Raw genomic sequence first — 24,675 nt, forward strand, 5'->3', positions numbered from 1 at the left:
CTCCCACATCCCCGGCAATCAGAATTAGGCTTTTAGTGTCCCAGGCTCTAAATCAGAAGTGCGGTCCTGCAGTATTCCAGCGTGGTGACAAGCATCCAAAGCTACAGCTTCCATGAAACTTTGGATCTCTGCTTGCAGGGAAAAGAAAAGGCGTAATACAGGCTCGGTCAAGCAGAGCCTGGTATTCTTCTTGGGCAATGCAATGTATTCCTGCAGTGCTCTGCACGCCTCTTGCAAGATATCATTGCACCTCGCTGCTCTGAGAAGTAAATCTTCTAAGAGCTGCAGACTCATGACCTTGGATTCTGGCAGCCTATGTGTATGGCATTTTTCATTTGTTACATAGTGCACTGCAGCAGAGCAGCTTGCAGCACAATCTTAAGAAGAATGGGAAACTGAGAGACAGGTTGCATTGAGCAGCCATTCTTTTCTCTTGCAAGGAGAAAGTAAGGGTGCCCATGTACACAAGGGGGCTCCTTTTCAATGGTGTGTAACATAAGCATTTTGCTCAGGCTACACCCCATGTTTCTGTATTTGTATGGCAGAGAGGAGGTGCGGAACCCAATTTGCCTTTACGCCGCTCCCCTCCTCTCTGCCATACAAATACTCCAGCATTTGCCCCTGCATGCATTGTCATGCAGGGGCATATGCTGGGGATCCCTATGGAGCCTGCCTGCTTTTTGCGCACAGCAAAAGGCAGGCAGACGCCATATGGGTCCATTGTGAACGCACATACACGCTGCCTTTTGCCCTGCACTTCTGCACTCTGCCGTGCAAATGGCCACAATGAACGCGGTTACGTAGGGACTCAAAAATGAGCCCCAAACTGTTTTTGAGGCAATTAAAAACAGAAGGAGGGGCATCTTTGTGGGGGATTGGCTGGGCTGGGTAGAGATCCCCTGCACTGCCGCCCCACCCATACTTAAACGCTGTCAAACTCACATGTGTACCCCATGCAACAGTTTGTTTCAATCAAGCAGGCATTGCTTTCCACAAGTCCATCATTCTACGGTATCTGTAGAAAAAATCGAATACAAACATACCTAAGAAGAAATTACCACATTTTCTGGGTCGAATTTATTAGGGATGGTTGGAAGTTTTATATAGATAGGGGGTGAGGTAAGAATCTAAGTTAAGGTAGGGAGAAGTGGGGGTCAATGTGGGGGTCTCCCACTGCATTATTTAAAAAAAGGGGCAAAAAAACAAAGTCATTTTAGTTTGTCGACCCCAAAAAAAATAGGTGATTTCGAATTAGGTATTTTATTCCAGTTATTTCATGGACAACCATGCATTGCGTTTCTCCTAATATGAATGCAGAGAGAAGAGAAAAGGATAGATGTACCTTTGCTTCTTTGGTGCATACAAATGTCAGACACTGTCACTTCTGCCCATCTAATTTCCCCTGAGAGAGGGCTGGCGTGGCTCTACCACGCGAGGAGAGTCTGTCTTACTCATGCCTGGTTTGGGCCATGCTGGCACCACCTTCAAGAGGCACCTTCAAGACTAGGCCTTGCGACCTGTCTGCTTGGATCCCTGAGCTGCTCTTGCTATTCTTCTGATTGCCCTTGACGTCACAGAGAGAACTGGAGAGCCGTGGGCGTGCCCCGGACGGAACCTAGTACAATTTGCATGAGCAAGCGGCCTCCTGCTCAGTGCTTGACTGCTGCAGCTCGAGTGTGCAGCTATTCAATGTGCTCCCTTTGCCATATAGGAAAACACAGTGGAAGCACTAACAAGACCCAGCTGGAGCAACAGAGCTGCCCCCTTTGAACAATGAATGCTTTACAACCAGCGCTTTAAGGCCACTCTGCACTGATGGTAGTGGTCTTCGGAGAAAGCTGATGGAAAGCATGAGCCGAGCGTCTGGAGGTGTGTGCTACATCTTGTGCCCAGTAGCTCTTCCAATGGGACCGCAGACCATCAGGGACTATTCTAAGCAGTAACTGTTTAGTGTTTAGTCCCCTTTGCAGTCTTGGGGTTCACAGCTGCTTCGTGCTTCAGATAATGGCAACTGCCTAACCTGAAGAGTCAGTCCTCATGAACACACCTGCTAAGATCCAGAGCTCAACAACCAGACATCTACAGACTGGATTTACAGGGGGCTCTGGGTTAACTTTTGCTGCAGCTTTTTAACAGTTAACTCTAAAGAGCACCTGAGCTGCCCAGCTCCACAGTTTAATTACAGGATGTTAAAGATCTGGAATCCAGCGCTCTGATAAGCAGTGTTGACCCGTGGTGACCAGGGATCTAGATCTGCAGTGGTGACCTACAATATGCTTGGCCCCGATTCTGGAGTGGGGAGCGGGCCTGTCTCACGGTTTGGACCCGGCACCCAGAAGCTTCAATGTCTAGGTCTCTGACTCTGGAGTGGGTAAGGGTCGTGCCTCAGGGCTCGGTCTCTGTACTCAGAACCTCCAATGTCTATGTCTCTGGAGTGGGGGGACGGTCGTGTCTCGGGGTTTGTATTATCTAGAACCCCCACCCTGGAGGGGGGGTCTCAGGTTTCAAAGGCTGTACTCAGAAGCTCCAACGTCTGGGGCTCTGACTCTTGATTGAGGGTCTCAAGGTTCGGACACTGTACTCAGGAGATCCAATTCTAGGGTTCTGACACTGGATTGGGATTTTAGGGCTCAGACTCTGGAGTTGGGTCCAAGGGTCCAGACTAAGGACTCAGATGCTCCAGTGTCTAGGGCTCTCAGGCACATGTGGGAACATGCAGGAGGGTGTATTCTTTAAAAGCATGATTTGCATGGGGGGCCGATTAGGTTTGCGCTTAAGTGAAAACAGATTCCCTATAATGCAATTTTATTCAGTTGCACTACAAAGTGCAAAACAAATGCGTAAATGTAGGCGTGATTACCTGTATTCCTTTGTTCTGACAGTGCAAAAAAAGTAAAGGCTGCCTGCCATTTACACATGGCAAGTAGTGCTTGCAATGGATTCCTAAGGAAACTGCCTGCTTTTAGCTTGTGTAAAAAGCAGGAAGATTCCATTGGAATCCAAAACCTTTGTGCCAGAATGAAAATGTCATGCTGCAGTGGATGCTTGCTCATTTGATAGGCGGTTAGGATGGAGGTGACGGAAACGATAGGATGGGGTGGCGGAAACGATAATTCTGCTCCATGCCCTTTCTCTGCTATACAAACGAATGACAAAGAATGTGCAAACATTTTAAACATGATTTTTACTTTACTCCACAAGGAACCTGATTCCCTGCGGAGTACAGGGCTCTAACTCTGGAGCAGGAACCTATAGTTTCTGGGGCTCCAACCAGGAAACGGGACATAGAGTTTAGTTTTCAAGGGTCTGAGTCTACAGTGGGAATCTATGGTTTTTGGGACTCAGACTCTAAAACAAGAGGTTGCAGGTGCTCAGGAAGAAGAGTCAGTAGTAAGCGTGCTTCAACCTATTGTTTCTGGGGCTCGGAATCTAGAGTGGGAGGGTACAGGCATGCAGGAGGAAGACTTAGTAGTGAGCATGGTGGAAGCTGTGGTTTCTGGGGCTCGGAATCTAGAGCTGGAGGGTGCAGGTGGGTAGGAGGTAGAGTCAGTAGTAAGCATGCTGGAACTTATGGTTTCTGGGGCTTGGACTCTAGAACTGGAGGGTGCAAGTGCATGTGGGAAAGTCAGTAGTAAGTATGCTGGCACCTACGGTTTCTGGGGTTCAGAATCTAGAGCTAAAGGGTGCAGTCTCGCAGAAAGAAGAGTCAGTAGTAAGCATGCTGAAACCTTTGGATTCTAGGGCTCAGAATCTAGAGCAGGAGGGTGAAGGTGCATATGGGAAAGAGTCAGTAATAAGCATGCTGGAACCTATGCTTTCTGGGGCTTGAAATCTAGAGCTGATGGGTGCACTTGCGCAGGAATAAGAGTCAGTAGTAAACGTGCTGGAACCTATGGTTCTGGAGCTCAGAATCTAGAGCAGGAGGGTGAAGGTGCATAGGAGGATGAGTTAGTAATAAACATGCTAGAACTATGGTTTTTGGGGCCCCGGAATCTAGAGTTGGAGGATGCAGTTGCGCAGGAGGAAGAGTCAATAGTAAGCATATTGGAAACTATGGTTTCTGGGGCTCGTAATCTAGAGCTGGAGGGTGCAGGTGCGTTGGAGGAAAAATCAGTAGTAAGCATGCTTGAATCTATGACCTCACAATCTAGAGTGGGCGGGTGCAGGCATGCAGGAGGAAGACTTAGTAGTAGGCATGTAGGAACCTAAGTTTTCTGAGGCTCGTATTGTAGAGTGGGATGGTGCAGGAGGAAGAATCAGTTGTAAGCAAGCTGGAAGCTATGGGTTCGGGGGCTCGGAATCTAGAGCTTGGGGTGCAGTTGCACAGGAAGAAGAGTCAGTAGTAAGCTTGCTGGAACTTATGGTTTCTGGGGCTCGGAATCTAGAGCTGGAGGGTGCAGAGACGTAGGAGGAAGAGTCAGTAGTAAGCATGCTGGAATCTATGGTTTCTGGGGATCGGAATCTAGAATGGGAGGATGTAGTTGTGCAGGAGGAAGAGCCAGTAGTAAGCATGCTGAAACCTACGGTTTCTGGTGCTCGGAATCTATAGCAGAGGGTGAATGTGCATACGAGGAAGAGTCAATAATAAGCATGCTGGAACCTATAGTTTCTGGGGCTCGGATTCTAGAGCTGAAGGGTGTAGTTGCGCAGACAGAAGATTCAGTAGTAAGCATGCTGAAACCTATGGATTCTAGGGCTCAGAATCTAGAGCAGGAGGGTGAAGGTGCATATGGGAAAGAGTCAGTAATAAGCATGCTGGAACCTATGCTTTCTGGGGCTTGAAATCTAGAGCTGAAGGGTGCACTTGCGCAGAAATAAGAGTCAGTAGTAAACGTGCTGGAACCTATGGTTCTGGAGCTCAGAATCTAGAGCAGGAGGGTGAAGGTGCATAGGAGGATGAGTCCGTACTAAACATGCTAGAACTATGGTTTTTGGGGCCCCGGAATCTAGAGTTGGAGGATGCAGTTGCGCAGGAGGAAGAGTCAATAGTAAGCATATTGGAAACTATGGTTTCTGGGGCTCGTAATCTAGAGCTGGAGGGTGCAGTTGCGTTGGAGGAAAAATCAGTAGTAAGCATGCTTGAACCTATGACCTCTAGGCCTAACAATCTAGAGTGGGCGGGTGGAGGCGTGCAGGAGGAAGACTTAGTAGTAAGCATGTGGGAACCTACGTTTTCTCAGGCTCGTATTGTAGAGTGGGATGGTGCAGGAGGAAGAATCAGTTGTAAGCAAGCTGGAAGCTACGGGTTCGGGGGCTCAGAATCCAGAGCTTGGGGGTGCAGTTGCACAGGAAGAAGAGCCAGTAGTAAGCTTGCTGGAACTTATGGTTTCTGGGGCTCGGAATCTAGAGCTGGAGGGTGCAGGGACGTAGGAGGAAGAGTCAGTAGTAAGCATGCTGGAATCTTTGGTTTTTGGGGATCGGAATCTAGAGTGGGAGGATGTAGTTGTGCAGGAGGAAAAGCCAGTAGTAAGCATGCTGGAACCTACGGTTTCTGGTGCTCGGAATCTATAGCAGAGGGTGAATGTGCATACGAGGAAGAGTCAGTAATAAGCATGCTGGAACCTATAGTTTCTGGGGCTCGGAATCTAGAGCTGAAGGGTGTAGTTGCGCAGACAGAAGATTCAGTAGTAAGCATGTTGGAACCTATGGTTTCCGGTGCTCGGAATCTATAGCAGGAGTGTGAAGTTTCATAGGGAGAAGTCTCAGTAATAGCCATGCTGGAACCCATGGTTTCTGGGGCTTGGAATCTAGAGATGGTGGGTGCAGGTGTGCTGGAGGAAGAATCAGTAGCAAGCATGCTGGAACCTATGGTTTCTGGAGCTCAGAATCTAGAGTGGGAGGGTCCACAAGGAAGAATCAGTTGTAAGTGTGTAACCTGTGGCTTCTGTGGCTCAGAATCTAGAGTGCGAGGGTGCAGGTGTGCTGGAGGAAGAGTCAGTTGTATGCATGCTGGAACCCATGATTTTAGGGGCATGGAATCTAGAGCGGGCCGTACGGGTGTGCAGGAGGAAGAGTTAGTAGTAAGCATGCTGAAACCTGTAGTTTCTGGGGCATGAAATCTAGAGCGGGAGGGTGTAGTTGAGTGGGAGGAAGAGTCAGTAACAAGTGTGCTGGAACATAAGGTTTCTGGGGCTTGGGATCTAGAGGAGGAGGGAGCAGGTGTGCAGGAGGAAGAGTCAGTATTACTTTTGCTGGAACCTATGGTTTCTGGCACTCAAATCTAGAGCAGGAGGATGCAGGTGTGCAGCAGGAAGAGTCAGTAATAAGCTTGCTGGAACCAATGGTTTCTATGGTTCAGAATAAGGAGCAGGAGGGTGCAGGTGTGAAGCAGGAAAACTTAGTAGTAAACATGCTGGAACCTATAGTTTTTGAAGCTTGGAATATATAGCAGGAGGGTGCAGTTGCGCAGGAGGAAGAGACTCAGAGGTGTAGACACAGTAGGGCCTGAGTGGGCAAGTCCCACCCAAAATCTGTAAATGCCCACTAAGCAGCACTGTGTGGGCATTTACAGATGTTAACGTCACTGCGGTGGGCCCCCAGCTACATTAGCTTCAAGCCCCACTTGTTAGGCAATCCTGGCTACGCCTCTGGAAAGAGTCAGGAGTAAGCGTGCTGGCTCATCTTCTCTTCCTAGCCCCAGAGCTGGCATCATCTTACACTAAAGCACTGGACGCTTCTTAATTACTAGAGCCACTGTTTGTAGGAATGGCCTATGAAATATTAACAAGTACCAAGTGGGTATGCATAGGCTTATCGCACAGACTGCACGCACAGTGTGTAAACCAGAACTGCCACGTGCCGACTACGCCCACAGACCATAGGCTCCACTCTCATAAGCAGTGCATGAACTAGAAGCACAGAAAAACACCCACACACGCAGAAACTGCTACAGTCTCACGTAAGACGTGTATTACAGAATGTGTTAAACGCATGCATAAAACGCACACCCAATATATTTAAGAAAAGCAAGTTATGACCAGAGAAATTACGCTCCTGTTAATATGTGTTCATGCAAGAAATTAGTCAAATGCTTTTATTTGTATTTTTCCGCCTCATGATTAAGAATAGAATGCCATCTTCGTGTTACTGTTTGTGTGCCTTAAGATACCCGCCCTCTCCCAAAGGAGGGCGTAATTAGTGACGTTGAGAGGTGGGCGGTTTCCCGTGCCGGGGGACGGCAGTTCATGTTTGTAAGTTAATAAAACAAGTTGACATTTCATGCCCTCTGGCTCCGCGACAACTGTGTTGAGGATCATCTCCAGCAGGCCGGAGTCCTCCTCCTCCTTACTACGAGTGTTTCCACACCTCGCGTCCTCCTTTAATTGCGGCCGGTGATCCCACTGAGCCACCTCCTCCGGATACATGATGCTGCCTGCAGTGTTCCAGCTCTCCTGCGTACGCGGCCAGTGAGTCCCACCGGGCCGCTTCCTCCTGCCATACGTTCCTGACCGCAGCTCTCCTGCGACAGAGACCGGTCGCATCCCTCGTGGGAAGGACCCGCCCAGGCGCTCTAAGAGGCCCGACTACATTTTCAACCGACGTGAGGCGGGCGCTCTAAGAGGCCCGACTAGATCTTCAACCGATGTGAGGCGGCCGCCGCATGCGTCTGCTGGTGCGCACACCCCCTTCCCGGTGCAGGAGCGCCTCTCACGGCCGTCATTGACACCCCGGAGAAGCGTCGAGTGAGTGGATGTCCAGAGGTTCCACGGCCCCACCTCTACATAGACCTCCATGGGTGCCTTTTGTTGCCTGCAAGCCTGCTATACAGGTCCCGCCCACCCCGCAAATTGCCTTGGCTTCGCAGCCCACAAGGACCTCAAGGACTACCTATCACAGCAGCCTGGACACGATAAGGTACAGACCCCCCCAACCCACGCCATCAGACTCTCCTCCTGTGCGCCCCCCCCCCCTCAGGGAAGCCCACAACATTCACTAGCTCAAGTAAGAGTGAACCATCTAGTGCACGGACACCCATTGCCCAAAAGAAAGGAAAAAAAAGAGAGTGGAAAACGTCCAGCTCAGGAAAGCCCACTGCTAGTACCCCTCCAGCGTGCCACACGAGTACAGAGAGATTCTAGGGGTGAACCACCATCATTAGTGCCCCTGCCTCCCCAACCCCATGCGCAGCCTAAAATCTATACAGCTGCGCATGACCCCCCCCCCCCTTTCTCCATGATGCCCCAAGCCACCAAGGGCCCGCGGTGGGCCGAGTGAATGGAAAACTTCTACCACTTTGTCAGAGGGTCTTGGGACGGTGACTCGCCCCATCTAAAGGATGTTTTCATCAACCTGGTGGGGGCAGGGGGGTGAAAATGATTGTCAAGAACATTGCTGCTTCTGATCAACCCGATTTTCCCACCTTGATCACTGCACTTGATAAACTATTGATTATTGAACCCAATCGAGACTATGAAAGATACCTCTTTAACCAATGCACGCAGAAGCCACAGGAAACCGTGGATGAATATATAACTCGCTTGAGGGTCAAAGGAGCCCACTGACAATTTGACGCTTTCTCCTTGGACAAGGCCATACACCTATGCATCATCGCAGGCTGCCTGTCACCCATGCTAAAGAAGCAAGTGCTGAAGAAACCACTCACAATCCCGGAAGTCAGTGAACTCGCCAGAATCTTCGAAAGGGTGGACGCCCAAGCCACATCAATGACAGGCGCACCCTCGCCAAAGCACGATGCCACTGAACTCATAGTGACAGTCCAACCATCGGCACCAAGACAGGGAGACAGAAGCATCAACCCCCACAGACAACCCAGCCTACAAACGCCCAGGCAACAGAGACAGTGCTATTGGTGTGGCATGGCGTTCCCACATTCAGGGTCCTGCCCAGCCCTGTCGCAAAGGTGTGGCAACTGCGGAAGGGAGGGACACTTCCAATCCGTCTGCAGAGAAGGAAGACCGTTCCCTGTCATGAGACCCCAAGCACCCGCCAGGATGCCATACCGACCACCACAACTGCAGTTCTTCCAACAGAGGGCCTTCCAGCCCAATCAAAGAAGATACGTCCGAGCTGTGGACGAATACCACTTCCAAGACTATCCGAAAGGCTATGGAGGCAACGATCAAGCGCCCCACATAGTGGACGAATACGACGACCCCTGCCCCGAGGGAAATGGGGACGATGAAGGGTACTACACCCCGATGCCCAACATGAACACCCCCTACTACGACCAATCAGCGCAAGATGAATACGTCAACCTCGTCCAAGACAGCGAGGAGGCCAGAGAAACGCCAACGATCACAGTCAAAATGGGAAATTGCCTTTCTCAGTTCCTAATAGACGCTGGAGCCACCATGAACGTTATGGGGGAGCAAGAATATTTGAAAATCCCAGACAAACCAGCACTTGAGGTGACCCAGTCCAGAATTTTTCAGTGGGGTGCAGACAAGCCCCTTCAGACCATCGGTCATTTCAAGTGCCGGCTCCTCCTCAAAGGTTAGAAAACCGACAAAAACATACACGTCATCCGGTGCCCCACAAAAGGACGCTGCCTACTGAGTTAATACACAGCCTCATGTCTGGGGCTAATCGACATCCATGTCGGAGCCGACGAGGTCATAACATCGACGTCCCTTAGCCAAGGTTGCGATGACGTCATGAGAGCCATCACCACTGACGACACCCGTAACTTCATCACGCTCCTGTTAATATGTGTTCATGCAAGAAATTAGTCAAATGCCTTTATTTGTATTTTTCCACCTCATGATTAAGAATAGAATGCCATCTTCATGTTACTGTTTGTGTGCCTTTAAGATAAACGCCCTCCCCCAAAGGAGGGCGTAATTAGTGACGTTGAGAGGTGGGCGGTTTCCCGTGCCGGGGGACGGCAATTCATGTTTGTAAGTTAATAAAACAAGTTGACATTTCATGCCCTCCGGCTCTGCGTCCTTATTTCCACGTGCAAGACCTCCCCAGGGCGAAAACTGTGTTGAGGATCAGCTCCAGCGGGCCAGAGTCCTCTTCCTCCTTACTACGAGTGTTTCCACACCTCGCGTCCTCCTTTAATGCGGCCGGTGATCCCACGGAGCCGCCTCCTCCGGATACATGATGCTGCCTGCAGTGTTCCAGCTCTCCTGCGTACGCGGCCGGTGAGTCCCACCGGCCCGCTTCCTCCTGCCATACGTTCCTGACCGCAGCTCTCCTGCGACGGAGACCTGTCGCATCCTTCGTGGGAAGGACCCGCCGGGGCACTCTAAGAGGCCCGACTAGATCTTCTACCGACGTGAGGTGGGCGCCGCATGCGTCTGCTGGTGCGCACGCCCCCTTCCCGGCGCAGGAGCGCCTCTCACGGCTGTCATTCACACCCCAGAGAAACGTCGGGTGAGTGGATGTCCAGAGGTTCCACGGCCCCACCTCTCCATAGACCTCCATGGGTGTCCTTTGTTGCCTGCAAGCCTGCTGGACAGGTCCCGCCCACCCCGCAAATTGCCTTGGCTTCGCAGCCCACAAGGACCTCAAGGACTACCTATCACAGCAGCCTGGACACGATAAGGTACAAACCCCCCAACCCACACCATCAGATTCTCCTCCTGTGTAGCCCCCCTCCCGGGGAAGTCCACAACATTCACTAGCTCAAGTAAGAGTGAACCATCCAGTGCACGGGCACCCATTACCCAAAAGAAAGAAAAAAAATTGAGTGGGAAACATCCAGCTCAGGAAAGCCCACTGCTAGTACCCCTCCAGCCTGCCACACGAGTACAGAGAGATTCTAGGGGTGAACCACCATCATTAGTGCCCCTGCCTCCCCAACCCCCATTCGCAGCCTAAAATCTATACAGCTGCGCATGACCCCCCCTTTCTCCTTGATGCCCCAAGCCAACAAGGGCCCGCAGTGGGCCGAGTGAATGGAAAACTTCTACCACTTTGTCAGAGGGTCTTGGGACGGTGACACGCCCCATCTAAAGGATGTTTTCATCAACCTGGTGGGGGGGAGGTGAAAATGATAGTCAAGACCATTCCCACTTCTGATCAACCCGATTTTCCCACCTTGATCGCTGCACTTGATAAACTATTGATTATTGAACCCAATCGAGACTATGAAAGATACCTCTTTAACCAATGCACGCAGAAGCCACAAGAAACCGTGGATGAATATATAACTCGCTTGAGGGTCAAAGGAGCCCACTGCCAATTAGACGCTTTCTCCTTGGACAAGGCCATACGCCTACGCATCATCGCAGGCTGCATGTCACCCATGCTAAAGAAGCAAGTGCTGAAGAAACCACTCACAATCCTGGAAGTCAGTGAACTCGCCAGAATCTTCGAAAGGGTGGACGCCCAAGCCGCATCAATGACACGCGAACCCTCGCCAAAGCACGATGCCACTGAACTCATAGTAACAGTCCAACCATCGGCACCAAGACAGGGAGACAGAAGCATCAAACCCTACAGACAACCCAGCCTACAAACGCCCAGGCTACAGAGACAGTGCTATCGGTGTGGCATGGCGTTCCCACATTCAGGGTCCTGCCCAGCCCTGTCGCAAAGGTGTGCCAACTGCGGAAGGGAGGGACACTTCCAATCCGTCTGCAGAGAAGGAAGACCGTTCCCTGTCATGAGACCCCAAGCACCCGCCAGGATGCCATACCGACCACCACAACGGCAGTTCTTCCAACAGAGGGCCTTCCAGCCCAATCAAAGAAGATATGTCCGAGCTGTGGACGAATACCACTTCCAAGACTATCCGAAAGGCTATGGAGGCCACAATCAAGCGCCCCGCATAGTGGACGAATACGACGACCCCCCCGAGGGATATGGGGACGATGAAGGGTACTACACCCTGATGCCCAACATGAACACCCCCTACTACGACCAATCAGCGCAAGATGAATACGTCAACCTCGTCCAAGACAGCGAGGAGGTCAGAGAAACGCCAAAGATCCCAGTCAAAATGGGAAATTGCCTTTTTCAGTTCTTAATAGACTCTGGAGCCACCATGAATGTTATGGGGGAGCAAGAATATCTGAAAATCCAAGACCAACCAGCACTCGAGGTGACCCAGCCCAGAATTTTTCAGTGGGGTGCAGACAAGCCCCTTCAGACCATCGGTCATTTCAAGTGCCGGCTCCTCCTCAAAGGTTAGAAAACCGACAAAAACATACACGTCATCCGGTGCCCCACAAAAGGACGCTTCCTACTGAGTTACTACACAGCCTCATGTCTGGAGCTAATCGACATCCATGTTGGAGCCGACGAGGTCATAACATCGTCCTCCCTTAGCCAAGGTTGCGATGATGTCGTGAGAGCCATCACCACTAACGACACCCGTAACCTCATCACCAAATTAGACATCATGAAAACGTTTCCCCAGCTATGCACAGGCCTGCGGAGACTGAAGGCCCCCCCCGATCAAATTACACATTGACCCACTGGTAAGACCAGTCCCCCAACACCCCAGGTGGGTTGGATTTCACCTGCAGGAGTTAGTCTCCAGTGAGCTGGACCAACTGCTCTCAGATGGGATCATCGAGCCCGCCACTGGGCCCATGCCATGGGTCTCCCCACTGGTCATCGTGCCAAAGGAAGGAGGTAGGCTATGCCTGTGTGTCAATATGAGGATGACCAACACCGCCATCCAGAGGGAGAGACACCCTGGCCCATGCATCGAGGACATGATCATGTAACTCAACAACGCCCGCATGTTCTCCAAGCTTGACCTGATACAGGGATACCATCAACTGGAGCTACACCCTGACTCCAGAGGGATAATGACATTTGCCACTCACGAAGGGTTGTTCCGGTACAGGAGGCTAAATTTCGGCATCAGCGGCCGAGATCTTTCAAGAAGCGGTGAGACAAATCATCCAACCCGTCTCTGGTGCACTGAACTACAGTAATGACATTCTCATTTTCGGCGCGTCCAAAGACGCTCATGATGCTGCACTCCTAGCTACATGTAAAGCAGTTCAAGCCGCAAGTCTCACCCTCAACATCGATAAATGCCGGTTCAGTAAAGCAAAACTGACATTTTTTGGACACATATTTTCAGCCGATGGGATGACACCCGATCCAGAGAAAGTGGACACCATCACAAAGCTGAAAGAACCACATCAAGTGGCTGATGATCGATCCTTCCTGGGGATGGCGGGGTACTGTGCCAGGTAGATCCCACACTATGCCTCGATCACTGAACCACTGAGGAAGTTGCTGCAGAAGGAGGCCGTGTTTGAGTGGCCCCCGGCATGCCAACAGGTGTTCGAGGCCATCAAAAGGGCTCTCACTGAAGCACATTGCCTTGCCTATTTCGACCCCTCGTGGCACACTGAAATAACTGTGGATGCCAGCCCCGTGGGTCTGGGAGCCATCCTAGTGCAAACACACAGAGCTGACATCAATCCCAGGCACATTGTGGCATACACCAGCAGAGCCCTGTCTATGCCCGAGTCCGCCTACTCACAGGCTGAAAAGGAGAGCCTTGCCACTGTCTGGGCCTGTGAACACTTTCACAACTTCATAATTGGCAATAAATTCACCCTCATTATGGACCACCAGGCACTGCTGTCGCTGTTCAGCAACCCAAGCACCAAGATGCCCCCGAGGATTGAGAGATGGGACATCAGACTGCAAGTGTAGGATTATGACATTGTCCACAGACCCGAGGGTGACGTGAACCCTGCGGACTATCTCTCTCGACACCCAGCAGGCCCTCCAGTCCCCCGTGCAGGGGACACAGCGTACATCGACTATGTAGCCACCAGCTCACTCCCGCCAGCCCTGCCCCTGGACACGGCTGCGGCTGCGTCAGCGACGGACCCAATGACAGCCCTTGCCATCGCCCTGACAAATACAAACAAATGGAAGGACTACAGGCGAGCAATGCTGGCTCATCCGGGGGTCTGCAAGGAAGAAATGGAGAGACTGGCGAATAGTCATCCCCGCCACCCTCTGGGCAGAAGTAGTCAGAACAGCTCATGGGGGACACCCGGGGGCCGCAAACACAAAAAGACAGCTACGCTGACACATCTGGTTTCCATTTCTAGACTCCCTCGTCGACTAATAGATTAAGAACTGTCATGCCTGCCAGTGCACGGCTGCCGCTGAGCCCCCAGTGCCGCTGCAGGCTATGCAGATCCCAGAGCAGCCGTGGGAGAGGGTGGCAGTCGACTTCTATGGGCCGGTGGAGTCGGGAGACTATTTCCTCCTCCTCATTGATGAGTACTCTTGGTTCCCGATTGTCAAAAAACTCACGACGACCGCCTTCCCGCAAGTCGAGCCACCCTAGATGAAGTACTCAGTGAATGGGGCATCCGAGGGTGATCAAGTCCAACAATGGGCCGCCGTTTAACGGCCACGAGTTCGAGGCGTTGGCAAAGCATCTTGGGTTCAAGCACCTCAAGATAACACCACGGTGGCCAGAGGTGAATGGAAGAGCTGAACGCCTCATGGCATCAATAAAGAACACCCTACAAAGGACCCGCATAGAGACAACGAACCCCCATCAAGCCCTATGCCGGCTCCTCAGGGACTATCGCAATACTCTGCATGAGGCCACAAATAAAACCCTGGCAGAACTGATGGTTCAATATGATGTCCACACACGTATCGTGAGGGAGTCGTCAGCCCCTGGTGACGCTGATGCCAAGGTATCCCAGAGGGATGCAGAAGTGAAAGCTAAGGCGAAGCAAGACTCAGACGCAAGGCGTTGAGCGACCCCCAAGGACTTCCAAGTAGGAGATGAAGTTCTTGTGCAGCAGCCAATGGTAAAGAAGACAGACTCCCAGTTCGCCTCCAAGCCAATGTGTGTGACGGCTGTCAAAGGGACGATGGTGACAGCCCAAAATGAAGACAAAGCAATCACGAGGAATAGCTCGCTCTTCAAGGACTATGCAAAAGGGAGGATAGTGAATCTCCCGCGCCAGAACAAGACCCGGTCGCCTGGGAGCCCAGGGACGGGCTGTGGGTTCCACCAGTATGGGAGTCGGGTCAAGAGAGGAGCCCTTCCAACTCTACAGGTGAGGAGGAAGGAGGTCAACCAGTCAGACCACAGCGGGAGACAAGGAAACCGCTACGATGGGTCGAAGAATGTTAGCCCGGATGCATGAACATTCTTTCGGGGGTGGTCTTACTGTTTGTGTGCCTTTAAGATACACGCCCTCTCCCAAAGGAGGGCGCAATTAGAGATGCTGAGAGGTGGGAGGTTTCCTCTGCCGGGGGATGGCAGTTCATGTTTGTAAGTTAACAAAGCAAGTTGACATTTCATGCCCTCCAGCTCCACGTCCTTATTTCCACGTGCAAGCCCTCCCCAGGGCGACACTTCCTTCGTTTGCTTTTGCAACCATTGTTAAATTCACACTGAGCGAAACATCTAAAAAAAAAGTTGTACAAATAGCACTGTTAGGTGTCTGTCCGGGTCTCTGTCTCAGACAGCTGTCTGTAGCACAGGGGCCTTCCGCCTGCGCAGTACTCACAGGGATCCCAGCTTGCAGTCTTCCTGTGGCTTGCACAGGAGGACCCGGAAGTGACTCAGTGACTCATGTGCCCCCAAGTTTCCGCCGCCATTCAGTCCCATCAGCGCGCCACCCAACACCACCTCAGTGACATTCTCCTGCCACTACCAGTTATACCACCACTGTTTCGGTGCTGCCGGCATCTGTGGTCATGCTCGGACTGGTCTGTAGAGCAAGATCCTAGAAGTGCCAGTGTAAGGGGCCAACGGGGGCCCGTTTTATGGGCCAATGTTGGATGAGGTTTTTGACTTTACTAGATGGTATGGGCTTTAAAATGCAGCATCCCATCCCAGGCACAATTCAAACACTTTTTTTAGCAAAATGTCATGAAGTTGTATCCTCGAATGTGGGCTACTGTTCTTTTGATGAGTGTGCCTTTTTTTGTCCCAGTCCCATCCTGCCTTGACTCCCACTATCCTGAAGCATATGCATGCATGCTAGGGCTGCTCCAACATCCTTGACCCCTGCAGCTCTTGCTACTGCATCACTCACGCCCCCTTCGGGTTCCACCGCCTCTGCATTTGTAACCACAGCACACTTGGTTGTGCTTCCTTCCCTGGCTTCTGCTGCTGCTATCTTTGCCCACCAGGTAGTATACCTCACTTTTTGTTTCTATCGTCCTGGCCACAACCTCGGTGTTGGCATGTGTCCGGACACCAAAAGCTGAGACGGAGCCTGTACTCATCATGACAAAAGAAGTCTCTTAACATGGAGCAGGCAGGGTTGAAGGTTAATCTGTCCAGTTGCTATTGATTGACTGAGTCTATTCAGACTCACCATTCTCATCACTGGTTGATTCTAGGGAAGAAGGGGAGGAGCAAAGGCCATAAGGGCCTGTGCTCCGCTAGTGCACGCTCTCTGACATTTTCCAGCCCTACCTCCGAGACCGCTCCCTTGTTAAGTCCCATTGAGGTGGATTCCTGTTTCTATTGCCCTTCCTCTTCACACCCTGCAGGTCTTATCTTGCTTTACTGTGGCTTCTGCACCAAGGACAGACTTGCATCTTGTGCCACTCAGAACAATTACCCAGGATTGTGGGTTTGCACTGGTCTTTGCAAGATCCTGCGTGCCTCCATTAAACTCTACCAGCTTGGTGTACAGTAGATACCTGGTCTCCTCTCGGAAAGAAAATTGGAAGAGCCGCAAGCTTGGCAGTTGTGCGTTCCATGGAAAACCAGTCATAAATATCGGCAACTGCAAAGTAGAAAAGTAATAGCTTCCCTGGTCATAACTCATGTTTTCAATTTACCAACCCTGCTTCCAAAATAATTCCTTTGGGGTTTCCATTTCATATTAACCACCGATACATATGAACACACAAAGCATAAACACACATATAACACAAGGTGGGCATATACTCAACAATCTCAATGAAACAAGTACAAGAAGCTGGTAGACGCCAAAACACACTTGGCCTGTAACGTACCACGTCTTAAAAGATTCCAATATGCATTGATCCAAACAGAAACAATTTTACAGAAGTGCAAATCCACTTAATACCCGAACAAACAGTCTAAGCTACTTGGAACCAGTCTATAAATATGGATGTGCCCACGTGAAACAACCTTATGATTCAAATAAAGAATTGTAAAAGCAGACATGCGCACTCTGTGATGACCTTAATACAGCTGTGGTGTTGAGAATAGGGCAGCTAAAATAAAGAACATTAAAATTAAGTACCCAAATTGCCAATCCTTCTTGAATCATCGAGGCTAAGGAGCACAGCTGAGGGGCAACGCGTAGCAACACAGGTTCAAACCCCAGTCTCTGCGTAGTAACTGGTCTCTGGTATTAAGCACGTTAAAAGAGAACAATTATAAATTATAGTGAGTCATACGATTTCAGGGCTTCGAATCAAATTATGTGAATCTTGGCAGAATGGAGACACCCCCCCCACCCCTCAGCTATCTGCACATCGTATAACCCCTATGACTGGTATTTGAATAATACATTAATAAATCGAACAAAATTGTCCTGCCCTGTTCAACCTGTAGCCAAACTATAGTCGACAACCATCGTTAGGATTATTAAAAAAAAATGTTATTTACATTTAATGTGATACAGCATAATACAATCATAAAATCAACAATGTTCGAAGCAGCAACAAGATTCATTCCAAAATGTAAAAACCACAGTTAGATTTAAAATTTCGTATCACGGTTTGCTGTTGATCAGGAAGAACCTCCATTAGATGTTCCCCTCCTCACAACACACAGGACAATTAGACTCATTCCCCTGAATTAGGATTAAGATTCGAAAAGTCAGACGCCTGCCCTTTAATTCTCTGAGTGAATTTCATATAAAGAGTGTTGCAGAGCATTGTCTAGTCTCACCAGTGTCATCATTTCTATGGATCACCGACACACAGCCTCACTGTTTCATACACAGCCTTCTGCGCCTCGGCAGTAACATTATTTATATGGAATTGTTTAGTATTTATTTATTTTTGCTCAGTTATAATCTTACGAAAGTGGTTGCAGGTTTACATATCTTGAAAAGCAGACATTGTTGCAGATAGTACAATAAACATCGTCATTACAGGAAATTCGGATATTAGCAATAGCAGTTACACATAAATTACAGTTATTACATTTGACAGTGTAGGTACATGACCTAATACACTGGTTGCAAGATTACATTACATTATTAATGATTTTAGCACATGTGCCTACACATCTCCAAGTAACTGAAGTTCATAAAATTATTGTTCCCTTTCACATCAGTGATTTAATTGATTTACTAAAGAAAATTAGGCTTGGAAGCAAGAGTCAGTCATAACAAATATGCCTGCTATGTTCACAAAAGTACACCTGCACACTTGGGCCACAACCTTCACAGCACAGCAAACACTCCAGCCTGGAGAAGATAAAGGGACTTACTGGTTTAGATGTAGGTCCAGCGTGAAGGCCGTTCCGAAGGCCTGGATGACGAAACTCACTTGTGCAAGGTGCCCAGACTGTAAAAGAAGAGGAAAGAGTGACTCCAACAGATTTACCGGAAATTAAAGCACCACTGAGAAGGGGCATGGGAGCAGTTATGATAGTGAAAGATGGCGGCTTGACAAGTCGGAGGCACAGTGAATGATGTGTAGCCTATCAAGGTTACAGCAGACGTGTAAGGAGGCACAGGTGGTGGAGACATTTTGGTTTGCGGCCAGGTGCGAGGAGCAAATGACGTGTCAAAGGTGAGCCAGAGGATATGACTGTCATTGAGGGAGAACTTTTGAAGCTTTTGGTAGGGTGAATGGAATAAAGGGGTGAAATTATCAAGGCTTCTTACCAGGCACAATACACTGAGTGGAGCTGAGGTCCCGGACAAGCAGAAAATCACAGCGGTATAGTTATTGCGATGTGGGGAAAGGCTTGAGATGGTTGGTGGTGGTGTTAAGGCTTTGTGCCAGCTGGGAGGCAGTGGCATAATGAAGGTTTGGGGAGAGCATGAAGGTGTCAGGGATGAGTAACTGAGCCCCTTGGGGAAAGGCATAAGGTGCACTGTAAGTACAGTGAGACAGGGTGTGAGATATTGGGTGGAATTAAGGCTTGAGAAAGGTTTGGGGCACCAGCGAGAGACTAATTGAGACTTGGTGCGAGAAGTTAATTACTGAGTTGTTAATACGTAAGCGCAGTGTTTAGTCCCGATTCAAGACCTAGGAAGGGGTAAGGGTGCGGGCGAAGTTATGGAGACTTGGGAGTATCCTTTACAAATATACACACTTCGAGTCGCAAGATACTAGCCAACCATAACAATCACTCGCCCCCTATCATGAATCTCATTTCTCCACCTGAAAGTAGCGCACCATTTCAAACTTGCCAAGAGGGAATTATTGCTCCCGGATGGCAGTGATGAGCCCAAATCTTGTGGTCTGGCCTCTAGGCACAGGAAGTGGAGTCCTTGAGTCTATATGTATAGCAGAGGCATAGGGTTATTGAGTCTTAAGGTCCTGGGTGAACGGCGGGGGTTGTGTCCTCAAGGTTTGTTGTCAGGTGGAAATGTGGAACCATTACGACATGGTGTCAGCAGTAAGGCGCTGACCCAGCTAATTGGACTGGGGATTGAGGCACAGGAGTGGAGTCTTTGAGACGCGGAGTAAGCAGTGAGATGCAGAGGTATGCTCAATGAAACGTCTGGTGCGGTGTAAGTCAGAAGCATGGGGTACCAGCCACTGCATAACTTGCATCATCTTGTCAACCACAGAGGTATCCACAGCGGGATCCCCCCACAAAAAAACTTGCACAGAAAGCTTTACAAGGACCGTTTTCCAGCACCAGAAATGAAGCGGGCCATTTCCATTACACAGTACCATAGGAATCACTAGGCCGACTGTCGATATCGTTGTATTTACAAACAGCAAATATTGCCTATTACTTGGAGGTTCATCAACAAATGCTACCTGATCAGTTAGGGCAACATGAAAGAGATCAACCTGTGTTGAAACCAATTACCATCCATTACTTTTGCTCATGCTGTAGAATCACTCTGTATTGCCTTGAGAAAGGGTCTCGACGTGAAACACTGACCAAGTGAGTGTCAGCATCTATTGTTTCTTTATTTTAAGGTTTAATTATTAATACATTTCCATGACCTGAGAAGTTCTTTTCAAATTTCTTGAGGCTTCATCACAAAATATTTAGCTAGCTACATCTCCAGCTTTGCTTTGTGCGGGCAAGAGCTCTTGGTGGCTACATATCCAGGTTGGCTTTGAATAAGTGTAAGCTCTTGGTGCCTGCACATCCCAGCTCGCTTTGTGTAGCGACACGCCCTTGGTGGCTATATATCCAGGCTTGCTCTGTGTAGATGTGGCTAGATATCAGCTTTACTTTGTGTATGTGGGAGCTCTTGGTGGTATATATCTAGGCTTGAATTATGTAAGCTCGAGCTCTTGGTGGCTGTATACTACCTTGCTATCTATATGTGTGCGTTCTTGGTGATATACCCAGATTTGCTTTGTGTATTTGGTGGGGATATCCATGCTTAATTTGTGTGGACGCATGCTCTTGGTGGCTATACCCTATCTTCCATTTTTACCCGCAAGCTTTTAGTGGTCCAATACAGAGAGCCAAACAGCCAATGAATTACTTGCATCTTCTTGTCAATCACAGAGGCATCCACAATGGGATCCCAAAAAAACACCTCTATTTTGATGTTTGGACTTACACAAAATGGCTTTTATGGATTTGTTTATCTTTACCACTTTAATTAATCTAACATATCGTATTTACAAACATAAAATAGTGTGAGGGCTGTTAGACCAATCGCCGCTAAAAGTGGAAGGCTGGATACGTTCTAAACTGGATTTGTTAAGGAAAAGGGTGCTGCAGTTAATGGGTTCATTGCAAATCTGCTGAAAAGTAAGGCTTTGGCAAAGGGTGTCCCAGTGTATTTGGCATATGTAGACCTCGCCCTAGCTTTCGATAGCGTGAATAAGGATGTGTTATGGGCGAAGCTTTTGAAGTGGGGCTGTCCAGTATTTTAGTTGATATTTTAAGGGCACTGCACTCAAGCACTTTAGTACAGGTCCTATAAGGTAATGATTGAAAACTATTGAAATGTATTTGAAAGGAACATGGCCTAAAACAAGGGTGCATTCTGGCCCAAGCCCTTTTTAATTTGTTTCTGAAATTGGTGATTTTTTTATATGCTGCCAGAGCCTTTCCTTCACAATTGGGACCGCTGAAATGTTCGAGACTAATATATGTGGATGATTTAATTCTAATTGATCAGACGCTTATAGGGCTCCAAAGACTACTGGTGGAACTACAAAGATATGCAACTTCCAACAACTTGGTAATTAATGAGGAAAACAACAAAATCATGAATATTGGTGAAGTAAAGAAAACACATATAGTAATCTAAACTGGTATTTGGGCACTACTAAATTAGTTTTGATGTTTACATATTTGGGATTTAGGATTGTCTAGGGTTCTAGCAATGCATATATAACTTATTTTAAAACAAAGGATAGTGGCGCTAGCGGCACAGGCTAAGGTTATTAACAGGACATTTTGAAGATTTTCGATCACTCCAATGATCAGATTTTATAGGTGCAAGGTTGTGCCGACTTTGATATGTGGTGCTGAGATTTTACTAAATCCTGATTTGATCCCCTGGAAGAGCCTGGAGGGTCTGTTTTGGAGAACCGTGCTTGGATTGCCTATGGGAGTTCCCATTTTGGTAATGTGATACATGCTGGGGCTTGTGTCTTTAACTGCTATGGTGAATTGGAAAATCCTGTCCCTTTGCAGGAAGATCCTGCTGGTGAAACCAGGGTCCTTTTATAGCAGATCAATTATGAAATTACAAGAAATGCAGTTAAGGATGTGAAGATATGGTTTACTAGATGTACAAACCTCCTGGCGAATACTAATGTGATCTCGGAAAAATCTTACACAGTACCCACAGGGGGTGAAAATCAAGTTATGGAATTATAAATAGATTAATGCCATTGAGGAGTTCAGTATGATATGATATGATAGTTTATTTATATAGCGCCTATACACAATGTGTTTCAAAGCGCTTCAAGGCAAGGGAGGGAACAAGGGAAAATAGTAGTTACAAGTTATACTGCCAGGTGGTTTGAGATGTGAAACCATGGCATAAAATCCTAGCCTACCCTTTCAAGTTCCCAAGTGCGGGGATGAGGGCCCAGTGCTTACGGTTTCAACTAAATTTGGTCTTGACCAATGAGATTATTGGTGCAGATAATGGGGTCCCTTGTAATCTCAGAACTTGCCACTTTTGTAAGGTGTGTAACAAAATTGAAACTTTGAAACATGTGACAGTGAAATGCAGTGGTTTATTGAGCTTGGAGAATTGCACTTTGATCAATTTCAAAAAACAAAAAGTACAGGGTAATGAATTGTGATGAATGGTGGAATAAATTACTGATGGGTAGCCGTACTTTGCTGATTTTAGCAGTATTGATACATTTGGAGGCTGTCTTTTCTCTTAAAAAAATGCCGGGTGGGGGCTACACTGTCAGTTGAACGCACCTAAGAGAGATCTACAGCTGTTATTTGGTGGTGGTATGAGCAAGGTTTACTGGAAGTTGACTATTAACTAACAGGGAATTGAGGGTTGGCTGTTAGTAATTGTTGTGTATTTATGAGAGTAAGGGGGTCATAGATGTGTGATACAAATGCAATAATGGTTATGAAATGATATCTGTGATTTTAAGAATTTTAATACTCTGATTTTAAAGTTTGTTTTTGATAACGGCTGAAACATGAATTGTATTAAGGGTTCCTTTGTTTGTTATGTGTAGGAATAATGTTACTGGTGTGGTAATTGTATGTGAAAGGTTTGTTGAACCAAAGTACATTCAAATAAAAAAAATGTAAAACATTGAATATTACTTGGAGGATCACCAATGAAGATAACTCATCACAGAGAGCTACATGCAAGATATCAATATTTGTAGATACCAGTGTGCAGTCTCACCTGGAGCATTTCATGTGCTAGACGGAATTACCAATAATGATCTCAGACCCAAATAACCAGACAGACTCAAAGAATATGGCAAAGTACTACTTTATTATCAGCTCAAATAAAGTAGGGCCATCTGGTGAACAATGGTTTGTAGTCCACACACTCACAATAACAATCTGATTATACAAAGGCTTGATACCTCAATGTGGGTCTGCTATGATGTCATTCTACGTTGCAAAGTGTAAAATGTATTGAAGGGAGGTATTGGTTAAGGGAATATATGTACCTATATATCATATAAATGTTAGTGTCATTATTGGATGACTCTTATCTGGTAGGAACGCCTTGAACCACCTCTAAATACGTATAATACAGACTATAACAGAATAACAGCAGCGGCTTGGCTTTTGCAACATTGTATACCACAGTGCTGCATAGCCCCTTATGATTGGTTGGCATTTTCTCCCAACCTTGGACTTTTGGCTAGTTAGCAGCACATAAGCAAAACAAAACCCAGGTGCAGAGAACATCAGACTACTACCCACTTGCCCAATTAGTCCATCATCACTCAGACCCTCAGCCAAGGCCTCTTCTTTGTATTTGACCTTGCGGACTGTTCTCTTTTCTGGGACTTTTAAGGGAGTGTAGGCACACCACTATCTTCGCCTGGAGCTAGGTCTGAATCACGTGTGAGGAGACCACGATTTTGTCCATTTCAACATTTTATTTAATGCTATTTAATTCAATTAGGCTGAGTGTCACTAATCCTCTTGGCCTCTGGAGACTTGGTTACTCTACCTCACATATGTTGTCTACGTCTTTGATTTTCCACTACTTGGCACACACAGATGTTTTCTTATTTTCTTAATCTAAGAGAAATATGTCCTACATGGCTTATCCTCTTGACTCTCTTTATGTCTTGCAATTATTCCTTGATGTGGCATCCTTGATCCCAGGCCAATAGATATTCTTAGTTTCTCAAACAAAGCTGTTTTTACAGCATCTCCTGACTCAGCAACCCTGGTCCGTCTCTGAGGTAGCTTGATTGGTTTCAACACGAGCCTGGCGTCCATCTTTTCATCATGGCCGCTTTAGTCATGTAACATATTCTTCTGCAGCAAGCTTCTGTATGTCTTGTCTACCTTGCATTTCTGCGTATGTACAATTACTTTGTCTTCTCTCACTCATTTCTTTGGGGCACATGATTTCTTCGTATTTAATTACATGTTTCTCTTGTTATTTCAGTTGCATCTTCATTCTTTCAGTGTTCTCATATTGTTTCAGTGCGTCTTTGTGTCTTCTCCTCATGACGTCACTCTGCTCTCATCAGGCTTCAATTCTAGGTCTCGGTTGTCCAATGGTGTATGCAGACATCATTCCACCACGTCAGTGTTAGGATAAATTCAATATGGTTGTCTGAGTGCATAACGTCTCTCGTATCTTCGATTCAGTATTGGGATGATACCTGGTGTCATACATAGTGCTCTCTTAATGCTGTTCCAGTATGATAGAGGTGATGGGGCGGGAACTAGAGATGGCATATATATCTACTACTCTACGCCAGTTTTATCCATTACTTTGTACTTTGTACATATGTTGTAGAACCAATCTGCATTGCCTTGAGAAAGCGTCTCGGCACGAAACACTAGCCAGGTGTTGGCACTGCTTGTGTCTTTACTTTAACCTTTATTTACCCAACTCATGTCCATTATCTAAGAAGTTAGTTCCTCACATTTTGAGGTTTCATCACAAAATATTTAGCTTTCTTGACATTTGATTAGGGGTT

The 24,675-nt window shown here is 47.9% G+C and overlaps 1 protein-coding gene across 1 annotated transcript in view; it reads right to left on the reverse strand.

The window, feature by feature from the left end:
• The window catches only part of ADAM11 (ADAM metallopeptidase domain 11), a 345,706-nt gene that overhangs the window by 216,165 nt on the left and 104,866 nt on the right, over positions 1–24,675 (reverse strand). Inside the window, exon 3 of the mRNA XM_069634268.1 lies at positions 18,344–18,420. Coding sequence (XP_069490369.1) covers positions 18,344–18,420 — 77 coding nt within the window. The remainder of the gene's footprint in view (positions 1–18,343; positions 18,421–24,675) is intronic.

This window comes from Ambystoma mexicanum, chromosome 13 (assembly GCF_040938575.1).
Source record: "Ambystoma mexicanum isolate Mex_15411 chromosome 13, UKY_AmexF1_1, whole genome shotgun sequence".
Taxonomy (NCBI): Eukaryota; Metazoa; Chordata; class Amphibia; order Caudata; family Ambystomatidae; genus Ambystoma; species Ambystoma mexicanum.